Source organism: Idiotropiscis lumnitzeri, chromosome 10 (genome assembly GCF_059441095.1).
Source record: "Idiotropiscis lumnitzeri isolate Australia: NSW breed Sydney's pygmy pipehorse chromosome 10, RoL_Ilum_1.0, whole genome shotgun sequence".
NCBI lineage: Eukaryota > Metazoa > Chordata > Actinopteri > Syngnathiformes > Syngnathidae > Idiotropiscis > Idiotropiscis lumnitzeri.
The window spans coordinates 6,186,270-6,210,553 of record NC_142400.1 but is presented as its reverse complement, the minus strand read 5'-3'; the positions used below and the strand labels follow the sequence as shown (position 1 = coordinate 6,210,553).

The 24,284-nt window shown below is 41.6% G+C and overlaps 3 protein-coding genes across 4 annotated transcripts; 1 reads left to right on the top strand and 2 right to left on the bottom strand.

The window, feature by feature from the left end:
• Nucleotides 1-1,095: 1,095 nt before the first annotated feature.
• LOC148328825 (hemicentin-2-like) lies at nt 1,096-4,004 on the bottom strand. 2 transcript variants are annotated; one of them, XM_088307902.1, is made up of 6 exons: nt 3,849-4,004; nt 3,062-3,151; nt 2,280-2,534; nt 1,856-2,137; nt 1,428-1,706; nt 1,096-1,355 (listed from the first exon to the last, which is right to left on the bottom strand). In XM_088307902.1, exons 1-6 carry the CDS (start codon nt 3,973-3,975, stop codon nt 1,273-1,275), a joined length of 1,116 nt encoding a protein of 371 aa, XP_088164028.1. In that variant the 5' UTR covers nt 3,976-4,004; the 3' UTR covers nt 1,096-1,272. The 2 variants fall into 2 exon arrangements, with proteins under 2 accessions (XP_088164028.1, XP_088164029.1); XM_088307903.1 differs by lacking the exon at nt 3,849-4,004 and having other exon boundaries at nt 3,062-3,331.
• Nucleotides 3,744-23,341, top strand: LOC148328823 (hemicentin-1-like). Its single transcript, XM_088306692.1, has 20 exons — nt 3,744-3,980; nt 7,801-8,048; nt 11,283-11,413; nt 11,490-11,813; nt 12,952-13,227; nt 13,826-14,071; nt 15,309-15,376; nt 16,440-16,494; nt 17,357-17,689; nt 18,330-18,611; nt 18,740-19,003; nt 19,307-19,585; nt 19,878-20,147; nt 20,227-20,505; nt 20,587-20,853; nt 21,251-21,526; nt 21,971-22,225; nt 22,918-23,038; nt 23,165-23,196; nt 23,271-23,341. Exons 3-20 carry the CDS (start codon nt 11,362-11,364, stop codon nt 23,339-23,341), a joined length of 3,750 nt encoding a protein of 1,249 aa, XP_088162818.1. The 5' UTR covers nt 3,744-3,980; nt 7,801-8,048; nt 11,283-11,361.
• LOC148328824 (cell adhesion molecule CEACAM20-like) lies at nt 4,781-9,780 on the bottom strand. Its single transcript, XM_088306693.1, has 10 exons — nt 9,696-9,780; nt 9,067-9,399; nt 7,811-8,089; nt 6,993-7,259; nt 6,600-6,872; nt 6,180-6,437; nt 5,986-6,094; nt 5,810-5,860; nt 5,676-5,715; nt 4,781-5,288 (listed from the first exon to the last, which is right to left on the bottom strand). Exons 1-10 carry the CDS (start codon nt 9,739-9,741, stop codon nt 5,040-5,042), a joined length of 1,905 nt encoding a protein of 634 aa, XP_088162819.1. The 5' UTR covers nt 9,742-9,780; the 3' UTR covers nt 4,781-5,039.
• Nucleotides 23,342-24,284: the final 943 nt, after the last annotated feature.

The window sequence follows — 24,284 nt, the reverse complement described above, 5'->3', positions numbered from 1 at the left end:
CCACACACGGGCCACCAAAGCTAAAACGCTCGCTTTCCGGTGTTCATTCGTGCTGGTGACAGTCTGTTTTTTATGGTGATATTATTATTATTATGAATATAAATTATCATCATCACGAAGAGGTCATTGACGTGATGAAGACTTTTTTTTTGTGTAGCTTAGTTTTTATTTGATGAATATTCTATAAATATCTTTGTTTGTTTGGGGGATTTATTTTTTTTGTTGTGTTATGAATACACGTCGCACGGTTTTTCGACGCACAAGTGAGCGAGGATGTCTCTGCTGCATGGATCAAGAGCAAAGGGGAATAAAATGTCAACTCAACACACCGTTGTCACACATAAATATATTCAAAGAAAAAAAAACATATAAAAAAAAAAGAAAGCTAATATATTGTGTTGGGCTAGTCTGCTTTTTTGTTGTAAAGAGACTTTTTTTTTGTTGGAGAATGATATACAATTTGTGTATATTTTCATAAATAAAAGTATGCACTGATGTTATTACGAAATCTATACTGCTTTTACAAAAAAAAAAGTGTTTGTTATTGTACCAAAGTATCCGATGCTCCCCCTCTTCTTGCGCCCACCCTCCCTCTCCTTTTTGCGTGTTTTACCGTATTTTATATATTAAATAGACAAGTTGACCTACGCAGCACTTTGTCGCTCTTTTCTTTTCCCCTCAATTCTACTTTAATGGTGGTCATTTATTTATTTTTTTAATATACATTTAATGTAGATTTGGGTGAATTTATAGACAATAGAAATTATTGGTAGCATATTTACTGCATTTATGATTATTGTATTTTATGTAGAAACGCGTTGTACTACTTCTCACCACTAGATGGAAGCATTGCATGAAGATTGAAACGAGCGGTGAATTTGGTGTCTGTGACGTCACAACGTGGCTGGAGACCGTGACAGTGTTTGACTGGCGACATAAAATCAAAAGACAATGGTAGGGTGACCATATTTTGCTTCCCCCCCCCAAAAAAAAGAGGACACTTGAGATCCTGAAATGATACTCGAAGATCCCATACATTATTTCAATTTATCCATGAAGGCAGCCTGAAGTTCACCGTACAATTACACCCCATAGTTTCAACTGAAGTGTTTATTTCACACTTGGGAAGCACACCAGCGTCATACAACAAGCGCTTAAAAAGTCAGCGTCCCACAATATGTCCAGTTTGAATAAATTCTTTCACAATATACAAAATAAGTCAATGCAATGAAAAGTAAAAAATGAAAATACTCGTGATGCTGTGTGTTATTATTAGTAAGTCATTGATATCAGAGCCAGGCCTAAAACCAAAGTGGACAATCCTGTGAGCTGTAAGGATCCAGAAAGAGGAATACCTGCAGAGGAGAAAAAAATACAGCCTGAGCTCATGTAACAATAATTCTCCATCAATGTACAGCAACTCGTACCTTTAACTTCCACCATTTTGGTGGCCTTGGCCGAGAGTCCAGCTGCTACGTTTTCCACAACGCAGGTGAAATTTTGAAAGGTTCCCGGCGTGGAGGGAATCCACGAGAGTTGATTTTCATGAACAGAGAGGAAGCTTCCAAGGGGGAACGTGTCGTCGAACGGCCACCTCACGGTGCAGTCCACGTTCAAGGTGCACGTCATCAAGCATGTGAACGTACTCAGTCGTCCCGGAAATACGACGTCGGGCCCGCTGATGCTGACATTGAACACTCTATCGACTGCAAAAATGTTTTTTTTTTTTTTTTAAATGCCAATGTGGGACGACAGTGTGTGACGTAAGCTTTTAAATTAGGGCTGGACAACAAATTGAATTAAAATCAACTTTGCAATGCGGTAAAATGCAAAATCAGGCTCGTGATGTACTTACCTCTTAGCAGGTAGCCCAAACTTAAAACCCTATTCTCGTTCAGCATGATCACACACATGTAGAGTCCAGCATCAGATGGTAGCAGTGAGTCAAAATGGAGCGTAGTGTTGTGGAGCAGGTGCATATGATCGCGCCACACCACCTTCTGTCCATCTTTGTACCAGACCACCTGCGCCGTAGAGGGCGTGGGCGGGGGGTGTCCGTCAACATGGCAGACCAGATCCATGGACTGATTCAGAGACGGAACAGCACCGGGTGGACTGACGTGTACTGACACTGGATCTGGAAATGTAAAACGTGAAATTCACCATATTCATTTGAAAGACAGTACTCACAATACAACAACCGATATTTGTATAATGTGTTGTAATAAGAAAAGTTTCATACGGTAGGTGATCTAGTAGACTTCCTGTGCTGTACTTACTTTTAATTTCCACAATCATCATTGTGGTGCTGGACTCTCCCGTATTTTTTCGCACGGTGCACTGCAGCTCCAGCAACGGCAGCAGTCCATCCGGTGTCAAGGTCAGCGTGCTGCCATTGTACGTGCGGCCCAACAAGGACCAGGAGTACGTGCAGTAGGCCAAGCAGTTGGATGAACACGTAAATGTTGTGCTCGACCCGGCGGTCACTCTCCCACTCCAACTGATTTGCGATTTGAAGCCTGATGCCAGTCCACCTGCACGACAGGGATAAAAGGCAGAGCCTGTCTGTTTGAATCGAAAATAGTTTGGCGCTGAACACTGCTTTGAGTAAGAGATTCTCAAAGTGCGGTGATAAGTGAAGGATAACTGAAATAAATGATCAAAATGTTGTGTATCATGTCATAGAGTGGCTGAAACCTTTTTTTTTTTTTTAAATTCAGTAACTATGTGTACTTTTTGTTCAACACAGCTCAGTTGTATTCAACTTTAAAGTACACAACGGTGGCATATGTGTGCAAAAATTTATTTAGGTACAGTTTTGATTTGCCTCATGTGGTGATGATGATGATAATAAAAATACATGTTAATTGACTCAACAAATACAGTTGTTTAATGTTTAAACTGTACATAATGTTACTTTGGTTTAGAATATAATATTAATGCGGTTTAAAAAAGAAAACAGTTAAAAAAAAGTCATATACAATTGATTAATCGTAACGTTAAGCCCTACATGATATCAATATATACACAATATGTATTTATTTTTAAGATGTTCTCCTACCATTCAGTACCAGCAGCAAGACAATGTAGATGGCGACCATCTTCTCCCAATTTGGACAGTTGTGGTTGTGGAGTTCCAACAGAATTAGTCCTGTATATGTTCAGAAACCTTATATGGAGGTGACAACTGGCCACACCTTCCATTTCACAAGATACTTCAGGATATGGTGAAACACGATGAGCTAAGTGGAATTTTCCCAGAGGTGAGCAGTGACGAGAACTCAAGGTCTTCCGGGATAGAGCAAAAGATAACGCGGACGTTGAGGCCGTCTCCCACCAGAGGGCGCTGTGTCTCCTATTAGAACGTGAAGTGGTAAATAATTCCCTAATATTCGTATGAGCAATATTTAGAACACATGGGTGACATCTAATTACATAAAGGGACATTTCACACTAGCGTTTTTCAAGTAAAAAAAAGACGACACACATTATTTCCTGTTTAATCGTTGCATTGCTGTTATTGGAACGTCTCCACTTTGCACTTTACATTTATTGCACCAAAATACATTGGAAATCGAATTTTGCAATAACTATTTCCTGTGTGTACTTTGGAGGGTGTTGTATAAAGTTTTGTCACGTTTTGTGTCTATGAAAGTTACTCATTCACCAAGCGCACCTGACGACAAGTGTGATCGGTGTTTGCATGGTAAACGAACAAAGCCGCCGTATTTTTCCTGTGTTTTTGAACGCAACAGAAGGCGTGACGTAATCATCGTCACAGAAATGTCGGAACCCGCCAGAATGTGAAACTTGAAAAAGGGAACTCAAATCATTATTGTTATTATTACCTTTCAATTCACATTTCAGGAGGGGCGAAAGTTGGCGACGCGAAACGAGAGAACAATAGGGAGGCCGTGACGTCATTTTACCTGAACACACCCGGTGGCCACCTTTCTTGGACCGCTGCGATGCCATAAAAAGTAAGGACAATCAGAGTTCAGACAACTTGCTTGCCAAACACCAACTGACGTAAATGAGACGTTTACACAAACCGGACAGGCCTTTTGTAAATTTACAAGAACGTCACCGGCAATGCAATTTTAGCGAAGATTAACATTTTACAGCGTCTTAGGACCGCCACATTCGAAAGTTCGGAGAAGTTGCCAAGTTAGAGGCAGGGTATTTGTGTTTAGAGATGTTGTTGCCTTGTTTTGTGTGTAATTCGTCAGTTTGGCGATGAAGTGGCGCCAGCGTGAATGAAAAAAAAATATTGATCTTCAACTCTTCATGGAGGCTTGCTTTTTTTCCCCCTTGCATCTTCACAACCATCTGGCTCAACAAGTTGTTTTAACAACTACAAACCTAGCATTTTTCCCCCATGATGCCACGATGTAACGACTTGCGCTCACATGGGTGAAACCCCCCCCCTAAAACTTTTTTTTTTTTACAGCATACCAATACGTTTAAAAGTTCCGTAAACATTGTTTACTCGTCATTGTATGGTTTTGTTGCCTGCAGTGCATGGTTTTTGCTCTGCGCTTTTTTTCCCCATAATGCAACGGGGTATTCACGAGCGCATCTTAAAAAAGTTATTTAATTTTTTTAAACATTATACCAAATACGGTTTATTCGTTATTTTCTGCTTTTATTTTGTGTGTAGTGAATGAGTTCCTGCATGTACGTTGAAAAAAAAAATTTACTCCACATCGGCAGTTCCAAGCTCCCATAATTTAATGACGTAAATAAATAATAGTTAAATGTACAGTACATGTCGTGTTTATTGAACTATTTCTGTTCACCAAGTTGAATAAATTCTACCAAGCAGTCGTTTTTGCATAGCAAGACTGACCGCGGGCTGCACTCAGCTCACCCCCCGCTGTTAGTAGACGAATCACATAAAATCACGTCGATGGAGCTAATCAAGCAACGCTGTGCTTTTGTGACTCTCACTCAAATGATCAATGATTAACTCGCGCACGCATTGACTCTGCAAACACTAGCCGTCATTAGCGCGCCGTTAAGAAACTGGCGACCACGTGTCACGCTGTTGACTGATCTTCACTTCCACAACACGACGACTCGTTGCTGTGAATCTGAGGTCGGACTCGCCCTCTGTAGCTTTGCGGCGGCTTTGGGGCTTGCCTCTTCATCCGCCGCATGTGTTCGTCGTAGGATGGAGGCCCGTTCACTCGGATCTCGGCGTATTCTGTCTGGCTATCCTTGAGCTCCAAGTGGACTTGCCCGCTGTCCTTTGAGCGGAGAATCCTCAAGTCTGCATAGTTCAACTCCTAAGTTGAAAGATGGAAAGGATAAATGCGTAACTAAGAGTAGCACTTCTCTAACCCCAACCGCAGATAACGCAAACTTCCCCAACTCAATATCACGGTGATGTATCGACTTCCTGGTCCAAAGTCCAAAGAGTTACAACGAGAACTAGCCCTGATCCAAGACTTATCAGTCATCAATCAAAGTTGTAAAGTTTTCCTTGTCTCATACATTTTTAATATAAATGGTTTTATTAATGCAATACAATGTTTAGTTTTTAAACTTCGGATTATTTTGAATGTTACTATTATCATATAGAATGTAAAATGGTTTAGTCGTCCTTTGGTATAGCCTCGCGGGCCGAATATAATTACACTGCGGGCCAAATTTGGCCAACTGAATTCCTGTACCTGATAGTCGGTTTCTGCTGCGGCGTCCTGTCCTTTTCCGCTTGTAAATTCCAATCCACCAACAACATAACGTTCAGTTGAATGTGATTTCAATTTAAATACTCGTTTTGGATCGAATCGTTCGCATGTCACACTCACCCGTCCTGTCGGAGTTGTTTTTATCGAGGCAATTCTTTGGCACTTTCCTGTATGGTGACATTGTAAAGCATGAATGTTTATTTTGACTGACTTTTGTCTCGCACATTTTCTGTCGCTATCTAGAGAGGCTTGATTAGAATGTTGGCCAATCCCGGCAATGTATTCTACTTACCAATTACGATAAAAAGCGTAGCCGCCACCAGCAGCTGCTGCACACATGACGAAGCACGCCACTACGATGCCAGCGACGCAACCGTCCGAACACGCAGTTACTGTTTCATCTGTGAATCCACACAACCAGAAATCTCTCTTCCTGTATGGCATGACGCTCAAATGGATGTTTTATGAATCGGTGGTTTGACTTGCCTGTCACGACCACCCTGTGTACTGCAGACACGTTTTTCCCGGTAATATTGTTCGTCGCTCTACACATGTAGCTTCCACTGTCAGAATAGTCAACATTGTTCTTGACGAACGTTGAAGAATTATGTAGCTCTGTTGTGTGGTTCTGTAGCGTCCACGTGTACGTGGCAAACGGGACGGATGCGGCGGAGCAGGTTAAAGTCAAAGACTGCTTCACGTTTATGTGGCTCGGTCCGGCGATTTGGACGGGGTCTGGCCCATCTGCAAGACAGAGAAATGTTTTACCGTGCAGAAGTTTGAACAATCGTGCGTGAAACCTGTTATGTCGAACACAATCTGTTCTGGAGCCACAATTGCGCCAATTGCGCCGAAGTGCTTTGCTACACTATTAGCATTAGCATTATTAGCATTCCAGTGACTTACAGTTAACAAGCAGGCCGAATGTTACGTCCTCCTCGTTGATGGGGTTGATAACCCGACAGGAATACGGAGCGCTGTCCGATCTCGTGGCGACGCGGAAGGACAGGGTTCGATTCTCGTTGTCGAGCGTCACATGCTCATCCGGGACTAGCGGCGAGTCGCCCTTCGTCCAATGTCTGGAGAAGATCGACCCGGCGGCGTCGCAGGTAATATTCAGTGCCATCCCCTCAATTGGGTGAGCCGTCGACGGCGTTATTGAGGTGCCGGAAATTTTAGCTGTTCAACACATTTCAATGCGTACATTAAAAAAAATATATATATATGGATATGTTTTCTGCCAGATTAATAATCCAAATTGAAGAAGAAACTGGCATTACGTGGAAAGTAGTTACTTACCGAGCACATTAATCAGACATTGCCGAGATTCTCTGTGTCTCAAAGTCTTGGCGTTAAAAGACAGACAGCTGTAATTTCCAATTTGATGCTGTTGAATGTTGATCAGCGTGAGATTTGATCCTATAATGGACAAATCCTTCCCGTCCAAAAACCAGAAAAAGAGGGCCGCAGGCCTGGAGTTGGCTGAGCAGGAAAGGATGACTTTCGAGCCTTCTTCGATGTATTCTTGGTTTGGCGATATAACGAGATGTGTATCGTCCGGGCCGTCTGAAATGAGTGGCGACATATTTGGAAAAAGTTATTTTGGAAATAAGTCATACTTTCTCCGACCACTTTTAATACACTTGCAAAATCGAGTGAAGCGAGGTACACGAGTAACAATTTCTACAAATTATTAGATTTTTTTTTTTCAACACATCACACCACACATAATATCTCTTTGGAAATTCATGAGTCGCCTTTCGCAAATCAGGTGTTGTAGTAACAAGACTGACCTGTGAGAGGCAGCATAGGCCATTCAGGCTGAGATGAATTACAAAGAAGACGTTAGTAGTAAAAATAGAAGAAGCTTGGCTAAATCATTCATTCCCAGGTACGTTTTTTTACGTCTTTTACGGTTTTTTTATAAAATTGATTATGATAAGCGATAACGATTCAACTTATCACAAAGTTTAATATTTTGTTCCACCCCAAATTAAAATGACACTGAAAAATGAAAAACACATGTTCCTAATATTTTTGGTTATGCACATTTGGCGCGCGACGAGTATCTAAATAATTCCAAGTGTGTTTTGTGATGTTTCAACAGTGGCTCTCACAGCTGACGGAAAGATCCACCGAACTGCTGGTGCCTTCGCTGACAGCATTGGACACGCGACATCTGAACGAACTCTGGTCGTAGCGGGTCACGGGTGTGACGGTGATTGTGGCGCCATCGTCGCTGAGCTGAACTCTGTCGCCGGCTGAGATCTCAACGCTGCCGTTCATCCACCGGAAGGAGATGAACGATCCAAACGAAGCGCAAGACAGACGGACAGTGCTGTTGAACTCCACCAGGTCTGTGCTGCCGACCGTTACGTTTATTCTGGACACTGGAACTGTGAGTGCAAAAAAACGATTGTATGATTAGAAATCATGCTGGCTGTTATAGAGCAGGTGTGGGCAAACTACGGCCCGGGGGCCACATGCGAACGTTTTAATCCGGCCCGCCGAACTTGAAAAAAAATTAAATGAATAAATCTTGTTAATGTTTTATTTTCTAAATACTGTGGTTTTTCAAAGACATATATATTGTTGCCATGCTTTTGTTCATTTTCATTTCAAATTAAATATATATTTTTTTTCTCCAATGAGGTGAGGTTACCAAATACTCCATCCATCTGCCCCTCTGTCAAATATTAGAACCCATTGTGGCCCGCCAATCAAAAAGTTTGCCCACCGCTGTTATAGAGGATGGTATGTTTTGCGATATTGATTTTCATTTCAGTGCACATTCAGGACTTTTGCTTATAATTGAACATTTACAGCCATCATGAACAGCTGAAGTGTAAATCTGCTCTTTATAAAATGCGCGACTCATAAATGGTCAAATGAAAACAATAGTGTAAGGATTGAAGATTTTAAGACAAAAATCTGCAGAGTGCAGCTTTAAGGTACCTAAAGGTAGCTTCCCTGGCTGTTAGAGCTCTTATTTTTAAACTTCCTCTCACCACTTCCACTAAGAGGACTGACACTAAACAAGTGCTGTGCTTTATATAAAATAATGGCCTGCCTGCCTGTGTTATTAGCACGTTTGTCCAAGACAGCGAATATAGCAGTTCGGCCCACCGGGAAGTCTCCTAAACGTCTTGATTAATCACTCCGGGCCTGCATGACCCTAATGAGGACAAGCACCATACAAATTGGATAGATCATCTCAGCCGTTGTGTGTTCAATATCATTGTGGAAGGAATCCACTCATGAGTTCCCCAAACAGTTTTGTGTACTCTAAGTATACTGTACGTAATGTTAACGCAGACATACAATCCATTATGCTTTTCATATCAGACAAGACACGCAAGAAACATCTGCTCACCAAGCGTCTGCAGTGTGGCGCTTCCTGTGATTTGGTCGTTGTCATTTGTTATAATGACAAGTCTGTATTCACCGCTGTCATCGAGAGTCAGCTTTCTGAGCTCCAGAGACCCCGTGTGCATGAAGAGGGTGATCCTGCCGTCATACACGGCGTTCGTTTTGTTCTGATTTGAGGCCGTTATTATGGGAATTTCACTACTCTCTTTGATGAACGTCCAGATCACCAACGGGAACGGTGTCGCCGAGGGAACCACCGTGGGTACAAACCTCACCGAGCCTCCCACGGCTGCGGTCAGAGGCTTGTCGGGTAACTCGCCGGATCCTGCAGTTAAACCTGAAAAACAGATTTTCAATAGAGAAAAAAAAAAAAAACGGAGCCGATGATACAAAATGTTCACTCTTTGGTGAAAGTTTAAACATCAAATCATTACTAAATAAATGAATATTTGTTCTGGCTGTAAAGTGCCCTGTCATTGAGTTTATGGCTAGTCTTGGTTTGCTACCCTTTGACAGGCTTGCTCATTCTATACAAAGCAACAATTCCCAACTAAAAAAAAAACATGTTGTTCAACAAACACTCGCCATTTTTAGGTCAACAAGATCAGTGCTTCAAATGTTGATCAGTCTTACCTGTAAAAGCCACAGAGACAATCCAAAACACTGCGAGTGTGTCCATTTAATCTTCCTGCAGTTTGTCCTGCAGCGAATGTCGCATGTGCCAGATTTCAAGCGCCCCAATATATGCGCTTCTATAATCGCTCTAATGTCCAAGTAGAGGCAGAAGCCTCCCTACCTGTGCGTTGGGCCAAGAAATCAATACGGAAGTTGCAGGTCACATCTTCTAGACCAAACGTGGCGCAGTGTCGCCCCCTTGTGTTTGTCAGTCAATACAAAGGCACAGGTGCAGGTATTTATTATGCATATTGCGGCACGCTATAGTTCAGGGGTGGGCAAACTTTTTGATTGGCGGGCCTCAATGGGTTCTAAAATTTGACAGTAGATGGATGGAGTGTTTTGGTCACCTCACCTCATCGGAAAAAAAAATACATTTAATTTTAAATGAAAGTGAACAAAAGCATGACAACAATATATATGTCTTTAAAAAAAAGTATTTAAAAAATAAAACATTGACAAGGTTTATTCATTTAATTTTTTTCAAGTTCGGCGGGCCGGATTAAAACATTTAACGGGCCGCATGTGGCCCCCGGGCCATAGTTTGCCCATGACTGCTATAGCTAAAAAGCAAAATCAGTTTCATGTAATTTTGGTCATGATTTCCGCATTGGCTTTTCCTTTTTTAAAATACAGTCCACAATCTGAAGTCACTGTCACAATTGTTCTGGAACACTTTCCCCCATGAAAAGAAAAGAAATCCCAATAAGTGGCAGTGTAAAACTGTCACCATTCAAAAACATTTATTCAGTGTTTCATCCTCACGTCCAACATCTGAAACCTCCACACGTGTAAAAAGTTACCCAATCTAAAGCATAGTACACAAACGACGTATCGTTAAAAAAGCCGAATTTGAGCATTTTCCCGATCAAAGTCAGCAAAAATTGGCAGATGATCCTGAGCAATTCCATGCGGTGCAGAGTGTCTTAAAGGGAATTCTTCATTTTTCCAGAACTGTTTGGTTGAATCCAAAGGACTTCTTTTGTACCCAAAAAAATAAATGATCATTTGAATAATCGTGATTTAAACTCTGACCAAAATAATCGCAATTAATATTTTTTTTATCATCATCGGACAGCGCTAACAAGTGGATTTCGGTGACATGGACACCACACACAAATTGTTATCGGCATTTTCAGAAGGACGTATAAAGGATTCTTGTCGTTTGTCTTGTTCGAAAAATATACCTTTTGAAGGAATCATATGAAGATGAAATTGAAACAGTCCGATTATCACGAGGATCAACTAACCTGTATTTTGCCCTAAATCGTAACAAAAAGCGACTGCCAAAATATGTCCATTAAATTGTGTGAATTCCTTTTTTGTAAAAATGCCATTTTTTTTTTACGTGTTTTAAATTTTTGGAGGAAAGTAGGGATGATTCCAATGGTCTTTGAACATTTTATGTGTATCCAGACAGACATTGCGCTATTAATCATACTTTTGCTTATGTAACTTTGATGATGTTAATGGAGGTAATAATTAAGCGTGCTGAGTAGAGAACTTGTTGATATCATGTCCTCTTTATTGCTGATAATCTCCCAGGCACTCTTTCCATTGCTGCTCAAACTGAGCAGACACGCGTTATACAATAATAGAAGAGGAGCAGGAAGAATAGAACGCAATGGTGTCCAATATGCTTTGCCGGGCGGCCGTCTCTGTGCTGCTGTTTTCAGGTAGAAGTAAAACTTCCAACTGGAAAAACAAGTTGCGATGTTTCGGGTACGGTAACGGTGCCCATATTTTTTGCAGGTCTTTGCCACGGGGCCGGGATAATCCCGGTCGACTCGCTCCGAGGCAAGCCTGGACAAAGCGTGACCATCGCCACGTCCCTGACGCCGACGTCGGAGCCCTTTTTGGCGCTGACTTGGAGCTTCAACACGACCGTCAGTGTGATAACCTCGACGAACGTGGATGTGGTGGGCGAAGGCTACGAGGGCAGGATCACCCTGGATAAAACCACGGGATCTCTAGTGCTCGCAAACCTGACAGAGGAAGATAGCGGAGAATATGAGTTGCTCATCGTCCCGCATGTTGCCCAGCCGATTCAAGGACGTGTTCAATTGGATGTGATAGGTGAGTAGGATCAACTCGACAATTGATTCCATAGAAGTCCGTTTTGTCGCCCATCCACAGTTATTACCGCCACCAAGCAGGAATCTTGTGAGCCAAGTTATTACTTGTAGTTGGTTGGTGCGTCTACCAAAAAGAAGCTACTAGATTGTGGTACAAAATAAGAAATTGATTTACATGCTTTGTCGTTACTGTCTGCTTGCATTAGGTCCACGTGAGGCGGCGATGGTCCCCATCCAGCAAGCTTGCGTCGTGTAGTCGTCTGCTCCTACTTCGTAATACCGGTCAAAAAATGAATAAAATCAATGAATTCTTATCTACCAATGCTACATGCCAATTTGACCAGAATTTTAATTCATTTTCCAAAAGTAATAACTTCAGGTTTTGAATCATGATCACAATAAAAAGTGGTTTTTGATGAAAATATACACAAAATAATTTCAATTTAGCATTTAGCACCACCTAGAGGACTGGAGTAGAACAGCGTTTTTTTTTTTTATGTAAACGAGAACAATACGTGTATTTAATCGAGAGTTATTTTGCCTTCTCCTTTTTCATGATTGTATTTTTTCACCCCCTATTTCTTTTTTTTTTTTTTTTGTCTTGCTGAAATTAGCCTGTCATGTCTCATGCCAGTGAGCGACTGGTCACCCTGCCTTGCTGTGCCACCACGACGACCAATGAGTGGCTGTATATTGATTCCCGGGTCTAAAATAAAATGTGGGAGCAAAGAAAACAGATTGCGTTTCACTCACGGAGGCAGCACTTCATACACTTCACCGGGCAATGAAGCGTGGAATGAGATGCTACACTTGGTAGCCAACGCTAATCTGTTTAGCCATCAAACCTCAGTGCAGCTCTGCTTACCTTTTGGCTATTTTTCAAACCACGTAGTCACTCGGAAACGCCAAATGTTCACCCTGTGCAAGGAATGGGTGGAAATCTTGTTTTCCCCTCCACATGTAATGTCAGAATTTCACAAAATTCAGTTGCCAGCAAAACCAGATTTACGTGATGGATCTTCAAACACTCCCAAAACCAAACTAGTTGTATGTGAAGCAATTCAAAAGTCAAATTTCCCTCATGTTCCCCTTAAAGTACCCCATCATTGTTTGACTTTTTTTGTTTTTTTTGTGCTCAGGTATAGTGTCCATACCCGCTATGGCCTGTCCCACCGAAAACTTGATCGAAGGTCAAAGCTCCCTCAACTTGACTTGCGACGCCGACGGCGTGGTGACCAACAGAGTGTGGATGAGAAAAGGCAAACCGCTGCAAGCCGGCGGCCGATTCGTCTTCTACGACGACGGCCGAGTGCTTTCCGTCAGCCCCGTGCACAGGCAGGACGCCGGAGTGTTTCTGTGTAACGTCAGTAACGCCTTCAGCTTTGCGACGGCCAAATGCAAGCTGAAAGTCTTCTGTAAGTACGCCGCTGCGCCTTGGATGACATTCGTGTTTCGCAAACGTATTGAGCCCAAGCACAGGTGTGAGCTGAAAAAGTAGGTGCCGTATACATTTGGACGAGTTAGAATTAAGTTAAAAAATTATTTACTTTCTTTATCATCTCTTTTCAGAAAACGATGGCAGGTTAATTAACCAGCAACCAAAAAAAGTGGCAAATCATTTTTTTTTTTGGTAATTATTTTTAAGTTTAACCTCTAAAAGCTCGCACAATACAATACAAATCTGACCATGTGTTGTAAATTATTGCTTTGACGTTTCAAAAAAGAATTCCACCTGTTTTTGAACCCGACTCATAATTTTACTAAATAAATTGCCATATTAAATATGACATTATTGCTTTGTTCTTATCATTGTGCAAACCGGAAAAAACAGGCAGATTTGGAATCAGCGTCGCAAGAAAAAGAAATCGTTTTATCGTTCGGTTGTAAATAAAAAAGAATTTTCGCCCCAATTTAATGAAATTGGATCATTACCGGCAGCACAACTATATCATGACACATTGGTTGGCAGTCACTGACCGACAGAATAACCTCCTCTCCATCCATCCTGCTTAGACGGGCCTGACGAATCCTTCATCGATCAGGATCCGGTTGGCGCAGAACTCGAGGAAGGCGTCACGCTGCTCTGCTCGGCCGACTCGCTGCCCAAGGCCAAGTTCACCTGGAAGTTCAAGCGCACGGTCATGTCTGGTGCAGAGTACTACATCGAGGAGATGCAAAAGCGCCACCTGGGCTTGTACACGTGCACGGCGCACAACGAAATCACCGGGCTGGAAGTCTCGACGGAGCACACGCTGCGGGGTATTTCGACTCGCTTTCTCACTGCATCTTCACCATCCATCCATCATGCCTAGTAACTAATTAATGCATGCCATAAATCCATCTTCATGTTGGTTCATCCATCCCTTCGCCCACCTGTTAATCACACCCATGCATCTGTGAGCTGGTACATCCATCCATCCATCCATCCATCCAGCAACCTGCTGGTCTACCTGTGACTTCATACATGTCTATCTATCTAATTGTCAGTGGTTCTACTTCTACATTCCATCCATCCATCCAATCTGAGTTATATGTGATCAACCCACCTCTGTATCTTACCAGCTATCATCTATCAACCCATCTACTTTTGGCCGTTATCTAATCCATCCATCCACCCATCCATCCAACCTGAGTTATATTTAATCAAGCCGCCTTGGCATACAGTTAGCTATCATCCTTCAACCCATTCACCTATCTACCTTTGGCCATTATCTTATCCATCCATCCAGCAATGCATCCATCCATGCATCCAATCTGAGTTGTATGTGATCAATCCACCTCTGCATCCTACCAGCTATCATCCATCAACCCGTCTACTTTTGGCCGTTATCTAATCCATCCATCCATCATCCATCCTTCCATCCAACCTGAGTTATATGTAATCAATCCACCATTGCATACGACCATCTATCATCCATCAACCCATCTACTTTTGGCCGTTATCTAATCCATTCATCCATCCATCCAACATGAGTTATATCTAATCAATCTATTTTTTGCACCCTACCAGCTATTATCCATCAACCCATCTACTTTTGGCTCTAATTCATCCATCCATCCATCCAACCTGAGTTGTATGTAATCAATCCATTTTTGCATCCAACCAGCTATCATCCATTAACCCATCCATCCATCGACTCTAGCCTATTATTTATTCCATCCATCCATCCATCCATCCACGGACACTGAAAAAAGAAAGTCCTTTGGATTTACTTAAGTTGGTCATGTACATTGGTTGTAACTTGAACATGATTAAAATGTGTAAAACTACCATATTTTGGAGGAAACACGGAGGCAATTATCACTTTTTACCTGAAAATTAAGAAGTACTTTTTTTTTCAGTTCTGATCCATCTGTTAATTCATCCCCCATCCTTCTATTGAGCTGTTGGTGGTTGTTCTTCTCCACCTACCAATCAATCCAGCCAAAACGGGATTAAGCACAAGTAATGTGAATGCAAATGGCAACTGATTAACATCTTTCTCTTCCCATGCAGACTCCTGTGATGCCCTCCAAATGTCCGTGTTGGTCTGCACGGTCTTGACATCTTTGGGACTCTTGTTGGCCTGAGAGATTGTGACACTCTTTTGGGATGTCTTTGTTGTATCTTCGTATTATGCGCGTCTACGTTTCTCGCACATTAGCTCAAGTTCTGTCCGACATCATAAAAATGACATCAGGAGTTGACACATTCTGCCTCATATTTAATGACTTACAGCTTTTAATTTGACTTCATTTCAACAGCCGTTAATGCAAATTTTACGTGTGTGTCACTTATTCGGATTCCCTGGAGTTTAACAGGGTCAGTGTAAACCTCATTTAACCTTTCCGACATCTTCACTTTGTTCTTTTATTATCGACCAGCGTGTAATGATACAGCGATCGCTTTTCTGATGGCTTTGTGATAACGCCTTATCGGGATGGTCACGTCCATAAACGTTGATCAAAAGTCATGTCGTGTATCAAGGTTGCTTGTTGTTGTTGAATGTGTTAATCACTAAGCGCTAATACAGTCTTCACGCCTCCACGTTTCTCGCAGAAATAATTAACAACTGTGGGACATTGCAAGTGGAATATGAAAACTTTGGACTGTTTACTATGAAATGGAAAAATAAATATTTTCTTGTCTACTTGTTACAGATATTAGTTTTTTTTTTAATTAGTTATTTTTTTAGTTATGATAAAAACAGTTAATGTTTAAATAAAAAAAAAAAACAGTATGTACCTTCACTGCATACAAAAAAAATGAAAGGACTTTACTATTTTTGTTTTTTGGATAATTATAGTTTTCAGTTAACGGACAACCGCAAATTCACCACCTAAATAACTTCATTCAAAAGAATCCAAATGATCATTCATATAAAAATTGCAAATTGGCCTTTTATACTATTTTCTTGAATACTTTAATGTCTCACTTCTGTTAACTAAATGAACTTTTGGACAGCATTTAAATTTTCTGACATGCAACTGAATAATTTATAATCTGATGAACGTGAAAAGTTCCTGGAATTGCGCCTTACTACTGAACTGTTAAAGTCAGCAAAGGTTGAAGTAGATTGACGCTCCTCCTCCCTAAGCGGCGTATTAACTGCGCCTCCTCTCTGAAATCGTTTATTGATGTCGGAAGTGTGCAGAGATGACGACTCTTGTGCTGTTGCTGATGGTCCTCGGCGCCCTCGCAGGTGAGCGCCGACTCTTTTGACATATTTTTTGATGGTTTTGGTGTTTAAGAAACAGATACTGTATGTACACAAATTAGAAGCGACAAGAACATTGTCTTCCGATTGTTGCCCATCGTTTATCAAAATCGAATACAATTTAATTATGTTGAGCACATAACTGTAACACTGATGTGATTTTTTTTTTTTTTAAATAAACCCTTTATTTTTTTGGAATTACTCAATGTATTGTGCTCTACAGTTCACGTTTTTAATAGTAATTTTTATTTAATATGTTATTAAGTAATGATGTGCAAATGCTATTCATTTATTATTTTGTTGTTGGCAACAAAAAATTGTGGCCATTCTAAATGTTTCATGTACTCTCAAAATGAATAATACATTCACATTTGAACAATACAACACATTTTGTTGCTAAATTAACTGTCAGGAGGTTACGCTGTCCCACATTTGGATGGAATTTTGAATGAAATTTTACATTCTAAAAACATTCTGCTTTTGAGCATTATTTTCATTTTTAATTGAAATATTTGTTGTGATCAGCGAAATCGTTTCATGTTTGTCATTGTAATTCATTATAAATGATGGCTTTATTGTAATATTGGTTTTCCCACATTTATATTATAAATATTTATGAATAAATAATTATCATATTAAATCATATTTTTTTAAGTTGGTTCTACAGTATTTTACATTTATCACATTATTTTATAATGTAAAGGACCGTTTTTAATTGACAATATAATGTCAGGAAGTATTAATACATTAACATCATAATTTTTATTTATTTATTTTTTTTAATCTATCAGTATTTTTTTTTTTTTATTAATGAAACAATTTTTAAATGTCTCGATTCCATCGCCAGGCTCAAGCCATGCAGCAGGTGTGCTGCCCGACAGCCTGCTGGCAATGACAGGAGAAACGGTGACGTTTACGACAAGTGTGACTCCGCCGGCGACTCCGTTCCTGGTTGTCATCTGGAGCGTTACGGTGAACAACGGTGCCACCACCAACATCATAAGCTCCTCGAGCATAAACGTGACGCTGCCAGAGTACCAGGACAGGATCACCCTCTTCCGCCACACGGGATCGCTGGCGCTGAGGAACGTGAGCCTGAGAGACGCTGGAGATTTCCGGGTCACGATCATACCGGCTGGTGGCGCTCAGGAGATAGGGAACTGCAGACTGGACGTTTCTGGTATGTTTCACTCAAATAGTGACAATTATACACATACAGTCACATTGACGCAAAATGCTGTCATCTGCAAGATGCAATCTACTATGAAATATATACAGCGCTGTATATGAGGATAAGCGTTAATAAAAAGTCTACACACCCCTCAGTTCAAATGTTTTTGTGATATATAAAAACGTGAGAGCAAGATCAATTATTTCCACTCTTTTCCACCATTAATAAAACCTAAAACCAGTACAACTCAATGGAACTTTAAAAAAAAAAAAAAAAAATAGTCAAAAATCGGTCAGGGAAGCTGCAGGAAATTCTGGCAAGTACTGGCTGTTTACCACATGTGACAACAATCTCCTGTTTTCGTCAATGTCCGAGCAATGTACTGCGTTGGCAAAATGGAAGACTTGTAAATACATCCGAGCCTGAATACGTTTAAATTGAAGTCTCCCAAGCGTGGGAAAATGTGTGATGGTCTGACCAAGGTTGAACATTTTGCCCGTAAATCCAAACGATATGTGAGACGCACACATGACACTAATCATAAACTCAAGATTGCAGGAGCATCAAACTTTACCTCAGTATTTCTTTACTTCCTTCAACAAGGTGAAGGCAAATATGTACAGTTCCAGGTTTCTTCTCCCATTCATAGAACGGATCTCCGGCGTGGTCTTAATCCCAAGCAAAACTGATCTGTTGGAATCCAACAACCGGGTCACAATGTCCTGCTCCACCACATCCGGCTCTGGACTGTCTTTTCGCTGGCTGAACGGCAGCTCCGAGATCACAGCCGGCGGCAGAGTTCAAATCACCAACGGAGGCGCCAAGCTCACCTTGACCCGCGTTACTCGTTACGACCAGGGACCGTTCCGGTGTCACGTGTTCAACGTGATCAGTAATGCCACCAGCGACCCGGTCGACCTCTACATCAGCTGTGAGCTCATCTTGAATTTTCTTTTTCCTCTGATTGCCACTGGTGGCAAAAATACTTAGAAAATTCTGCTATGTTGCTTACCCTCACGATGAGTGTAATTTTGTCTTCACACGAACCGCGTTGTGCAGATGGGCCCGAAAACATCCGTTTGACCACATTCCCGCCACTTGAATACCACTTGGAAGGGTCCAACATCAACTTGTCCTGCTCTGCTGGATCTAGACCTCCTGCTGTCTTCCTGTGGTTCTTGAATGGAGACCCGTTGCCCGTTTCTGGACCTGAGCTCAGACTGCGGAATGTTCTCGATAGTCAGAGCGGGAACTATCGTTGTCAAGCCTTTAACAACAAAACAATGAAGTCCAAAACTCGCCGCTCGGCGATAACTATACTGGGTATGTGTTGCCTTGGTTATATTGACATTCTTTTTTTTTTTCCCCGGGAATTTTGTGTTACAATCAATTTCTGTAAAAGCAAGTATCCAAAAGAATAACTCCTTGCAAATCGTACGCCACCCAGATATAAATCACCAAGATTTTATAGCACCAAGTCCACTTCTAGAACTTCAGCGTAAACTTGACTGTCAAATTGTCTTTTGGCAATATCCCAAAGACTATTTTTGTAGTTTTTCACTTGACCAAATTCCTTTCTGAGCCATTTTATTTGACTTTTCTTCGTTGTATTATTTATATTAACAGCACCAGTTTCCAAAGTGGAGATCAAGACTAACAGCACAGAAATGTTTGAATTCAGTGGTCCCATCAGTCTGTCCTGCTCCTCCACTGGGACCACGCCCACCTTCCGGTGGCTGAACGGCAGCTCCGAAGTCACAGAAGGCCAGAGAGTTCAGATCACCAACGGAGGCTCCAAGCTCACCATTGTCAGCGTGACCCGCTACGATCTGGGACCGTTTCGGTGTCACGTGTTCAACCTGATCAGCAATGGCACCAGCGATCCGGTGGTGCTGGCTGTTCACTGTGAGTCACGGCTCTCATTACGCTACATTAAAAAAAAAAAAAACTCTCATGGTGTCTAATATAAAATTTAGTTATTAGTGTTTCATTTGATACGCTATTTTTTTGTTCACTTTGAGACCTTTAAAAATGTAGGAAAAGAGGAAAAAAATCATCGAAAATCACGTCATCTGCGACGATTTCCGATCACGTGATCAGACCGCTCATTGCGTGAAGTTCCTTTTGAAAACTTTATAAACATCACTGCTTCGACTAAAACTTGGCTTATCATTGACGACCTTGTTCCCCACCGTAGTCGGACCAGAGAATATTAAGCTGGCGAGCTGGCCGTCCCAAGAAAACTACGACGAAGGTTCGGACGTCAACCTCACCTGCTCGGTGTCCTCGGGCCCTCCGGCTCAACTCCGTTGGTTCCGAAACGGAGAGCTTTTGTCCCACGCTGGATCGGAGCTCAAGCTGATGAACATACATTTGCATCAGAGTGGAAACTACAGCTGTCGGGCGTTTAATGACAAAACAATGAGGAATCTAACGTCCGAGCCCGTGGCTATTTCTGTGAAAAGATGTAAGTTCCGATCCGAGTCGGTACGCGGCAATGGAGGTGTCCGTGTTGCAGCTGATTCTCTTCCGTGAATGTTCAATAGCAGAAATATCCAACGTGGTGATCGTGGCCAGCAGCACGGACGTGGAAGAGCTCACCAGCTCCGTCAGGCTGTCGTGCTCCTCAGCCGGCTCGTTCCCTAAGTTTATTTGGCGGAACGGCAGCTCCGTGTTGGTGTCCGGCGATGGCGTCCAAATGGACTCCAAAGGCGCCGTCGTCACCATCCTGAACGTGAGCCGCTACGACGAGGGTCCCTACACGTGTCACGTGTTCAATAACTTCAGCAACGCCACCAGCCCGCCACTCAAGCTCGCCATCAGCTGTGAGTCGAACGAAAGTTTTTGTCACGTGCACTCGTGGTTCTAAATGATTTTCTTTTGTCTTTTTTTGTGTTTCGCCACAGATGGACCAGAAAGCGTTGCTTTAAAGCTATTTCCTTCAGGGGAATACTTCAAGAGAGGCTCCAACATCAGCCTGTCTTGCTCCGCTGCTTCCCGGCCTCCTGCCCAGTTTGAGTGGTTCTTAAATTCGGAGCGGCTGTCCCAGACAGGACCGGAACTCAATCTAGTGAACGCTCAGGAGAACCAGAGCGGGAACTACAGCTGCCGGGCCGTTAATGACAAAACTGCAAAATCTCAAATGACCAAGCCATTGGTCATCGTTATCCAATGTAAGTCGCGCTTTTCTAAATCGGCTCCGCTGTTTTATGCTTAGTCCCGCTTTAAGTAAATGAACTAGCATTAGCTCTGGCCACAGTTTTGCTCACTCTAGAGTCGGCGCATAAAAAGGAAGTTGGAAGCAGCTTGTTCGCGAATTAATCTGCTCTTGGATTTTTTTTAATTAACTTAAATCTATGATGACAATATTTATAATCATAGTAGCTCAAATGTGGGAGTTTGTCTTGGTTCTGCAAGACGACAGGATTTTGCGAGGTCACACTTTTCCGACCGATGTACTGTCCCATCTCAGCTCATCAGTATGGCACTAATATCAGTCACTCTAAACAGAATAAAATAATATATGATATGATATGATGTCAACTGAAACTTGTTGTTTTCCATCCGCAGCACCGGTTTCCAATGTGATCCTTTCCTCCGACCTCCCCGTCATGTTTGAGTTCAGCACCGCCGCTATGTCCTGCTCGTCCGCCGGGTCGCGACTTTCCTTCCTGTGGTTGAACGGCAGCTTGGAGGTCACGGCCAATCACAGAGTTCATCTGACTGACGGAGGCTCCACGCTCACCGTAGTCAACGTGACGCGATACGACCGGGGACCGTTCAGCTGCAACGTGTCCAACGGCGTCAGCGAGGCGCTCAGCCGCCCGCTGCATCTTTTCATTCAGTGTGAGTCGAAAGCACAGACTCACTGACGAAGATCTCCTTGTGTTTTGTTGGATTGCTTTTCGCTCGTGGAGTCGGCACTTCATATACTTTCCAAATGAGCGTTATCTAAACCGGTTGTGTCAAACATACGGTTCGCGGGCCAGATCAGGCCCACAAACCGGTTTAATCCGGCCTGCATGATTTTACTGGTCCAGCTCACTCGGTAAGAGATTTTTCTCTATGTAGCCCCTGAGATAAAATGAGTTTGAGACCCCTCATCTAAACTTTATAGAGCTGAGACATATTTTAGGAAAATATCACGTCACGCCACCAAGCAAATACAAAGATCACCAAAAATACTAACCATAGTGGTTCATCTTTTTGTATTAAAATGAATTCTGTTTGCAAAACCCCTCGCCGCTTCTTCTTGTACTTCTCTCTCAAAAATGTTCTCCTGATCGACAGATGGACCCGACAGCCTGAACATCCAAGGCCCCAATTTGGTTTACGTTGGACAACACGCGATGCTTCTCTGCTCCGTCTCATCAGTACCGACAGCGAGCTTCTCTTGGCTTTTTAACGGCAAGCCCACGAGTGTGCGCACAGCCGCATTTGTCATCGCTGCAAGCCGAAGTTTGGATGCCGGCAAGTACGTCTGCACGGCTCGGAATGCTGTCACTGGCCAGAGTGTGACGGGAAGCCACGAGTTAGCCGTTTTGGGTATGTGACGCGCAACAAAGTTCTCTTGATTTTGCAGTGTTGTAAATGTCTTTTTTTTTTTAATTAAGTACGCTAAGGGGATAAAATATTACACCCGCTTGCTTGCTTGGGTTTTGTGTTCCTATTAATGTCTAAAAACTAAAATACAGAAAGATAGCATGGAATACCTAAAATCAGTGCTTTGGCCACTTTAATGCAAATAGCTAATGTCAGAATCGAATTTTTGTTATTATGAAAAAAAAACACTTAATTTCAACTCTTCTGATCTATTTTTGTTGTCACCACAAGTGTATATTTCTCCCAAAAATTAGTTTAGTTGTATCCGCCTTTTGAAATGAATGAAAAAAATTGAAGAAACAAGAGTGGATTTTTTTATTTTGCCAGGACTAAGAATAAGATAAGATAAGAATATTAGATAAGTTAATTTGATCATAGTGGAAAACTTTATTTCAGTAGTTCAAATTTAAAAGTGAAGCTCATATATTATATACATTCAGCTTACGCTGTGAAATATTTTCGGATTTTATTTGTTTATAATTTTGATTATTACAGCTTGATGCAAAAAAAATTCTGAAATTTAAATATTACAAAAAGAAAATTCTAATTATTTTGTATAAGGAAATTATTGTAAGAATCGATCAGCATTTAAAAAAAAAAAAATGTATTAATTGTGCATAACGAACATTTTCCAGGTTTGTCCGAGTGCGACTGTTGGGCGAGCATCGGGATCGCTGCTGCCGTAGCAACCAGCTGCTGTATTGTCATTGTCATTGTGATCGGGTTGATCGTATATGGTGTCAGAAGAAGGAGAAGGTGCGTATCCTCATAATATTACGCATAAAATGAGACTTGAGGTTTTGACTTTGGCCCAAATATCAAAACTCAAATTTAAATGTGTGCGGCGACTTTACAACATTTGAACCTCATTTTACCTTACAGACACAGCCACAAATATCCAACGCTCAAAAGAGGTTAGTATTCGTGCCAAACATTTTTTCTAGTCGCACTTCTCCATCAATGAAGAGAAACCCGTCTTCATTGCTAGGGAGAAAAAGTGTGAAGCTGAATCTCTCCGACATGTATAACATCGCAAGCCGAACTCAGAGCGACTCTTAGGCTGCTTCTTTTTTCAAGGTGAGTTTGAGAAGTTTGTCAGCATTCAAATATAAATGTCGATTTCTATATTTCTTTTGTAACAGTTTTTTTTTTTTTTTTTCCGCAGAAGTGGTGCACACCTAAAAAGTCCTCCCGATCAAAACAAAACTTCAGTCTTTGGCAAAGCGACTTGGCCATAAAATTGCCAGTGACCACACCCACAGCGGCGCAGTTGCAAAATTAGCAACAGTGAGTCTGACATGCTTCTGTGCCGAGTTAGCCCCGCGCACTGCGCAGAGCTTACGTCCATCCCGAAAATATTATTCTCTTTTTGTTAGAATGTTAATGTATATCACCTGAACACAGATAATTATACAATGCACCTATTTGAACAGGGCATTTATTTACAAATCAACAAAAATAAAGTTTGGCCACTATTTGAACGGAATGTGGTCATATAGTTATTTTTACAAGAGTGTGTACAAAAAATGTAAAATATTTGGACATATTACGCCACACTGTTCTCTTTTGTGTACATATTGTATTTGTGAATATATTAAATGTTTATGACCTGAATGTTATTGTACTTTGGTAATCTATATCCAGCTGGCAATAAAAATGATAATCATTGCAATGTGTCTTCATGTTGGAATGTGGGTGGTTACCGTGAGTGTGTATGGGTGTGCGTGCGCATGTGTGTGTGTGTGTGTGTGTGTGTGTGTGTGTCTGCTCCAAAGTGTATCATAGTTGGGTACTTTATCCTCATCACTATTGTCGTACCCGCTTCTAGGTGATCGCTCGTGTGCAAGTGCTGTTTTTAATGATACAATAAAGACAAGTGGACAGTAAAATCTTTATTAGGTTTCACATTGAATGGGTTCTTTTCTTTAAAATGTATAAAGCAGGTGAGAAAAGTGATGTATAAAAGAGATGAGATCTATTAAGTGTGGCGCTATTTATTTGG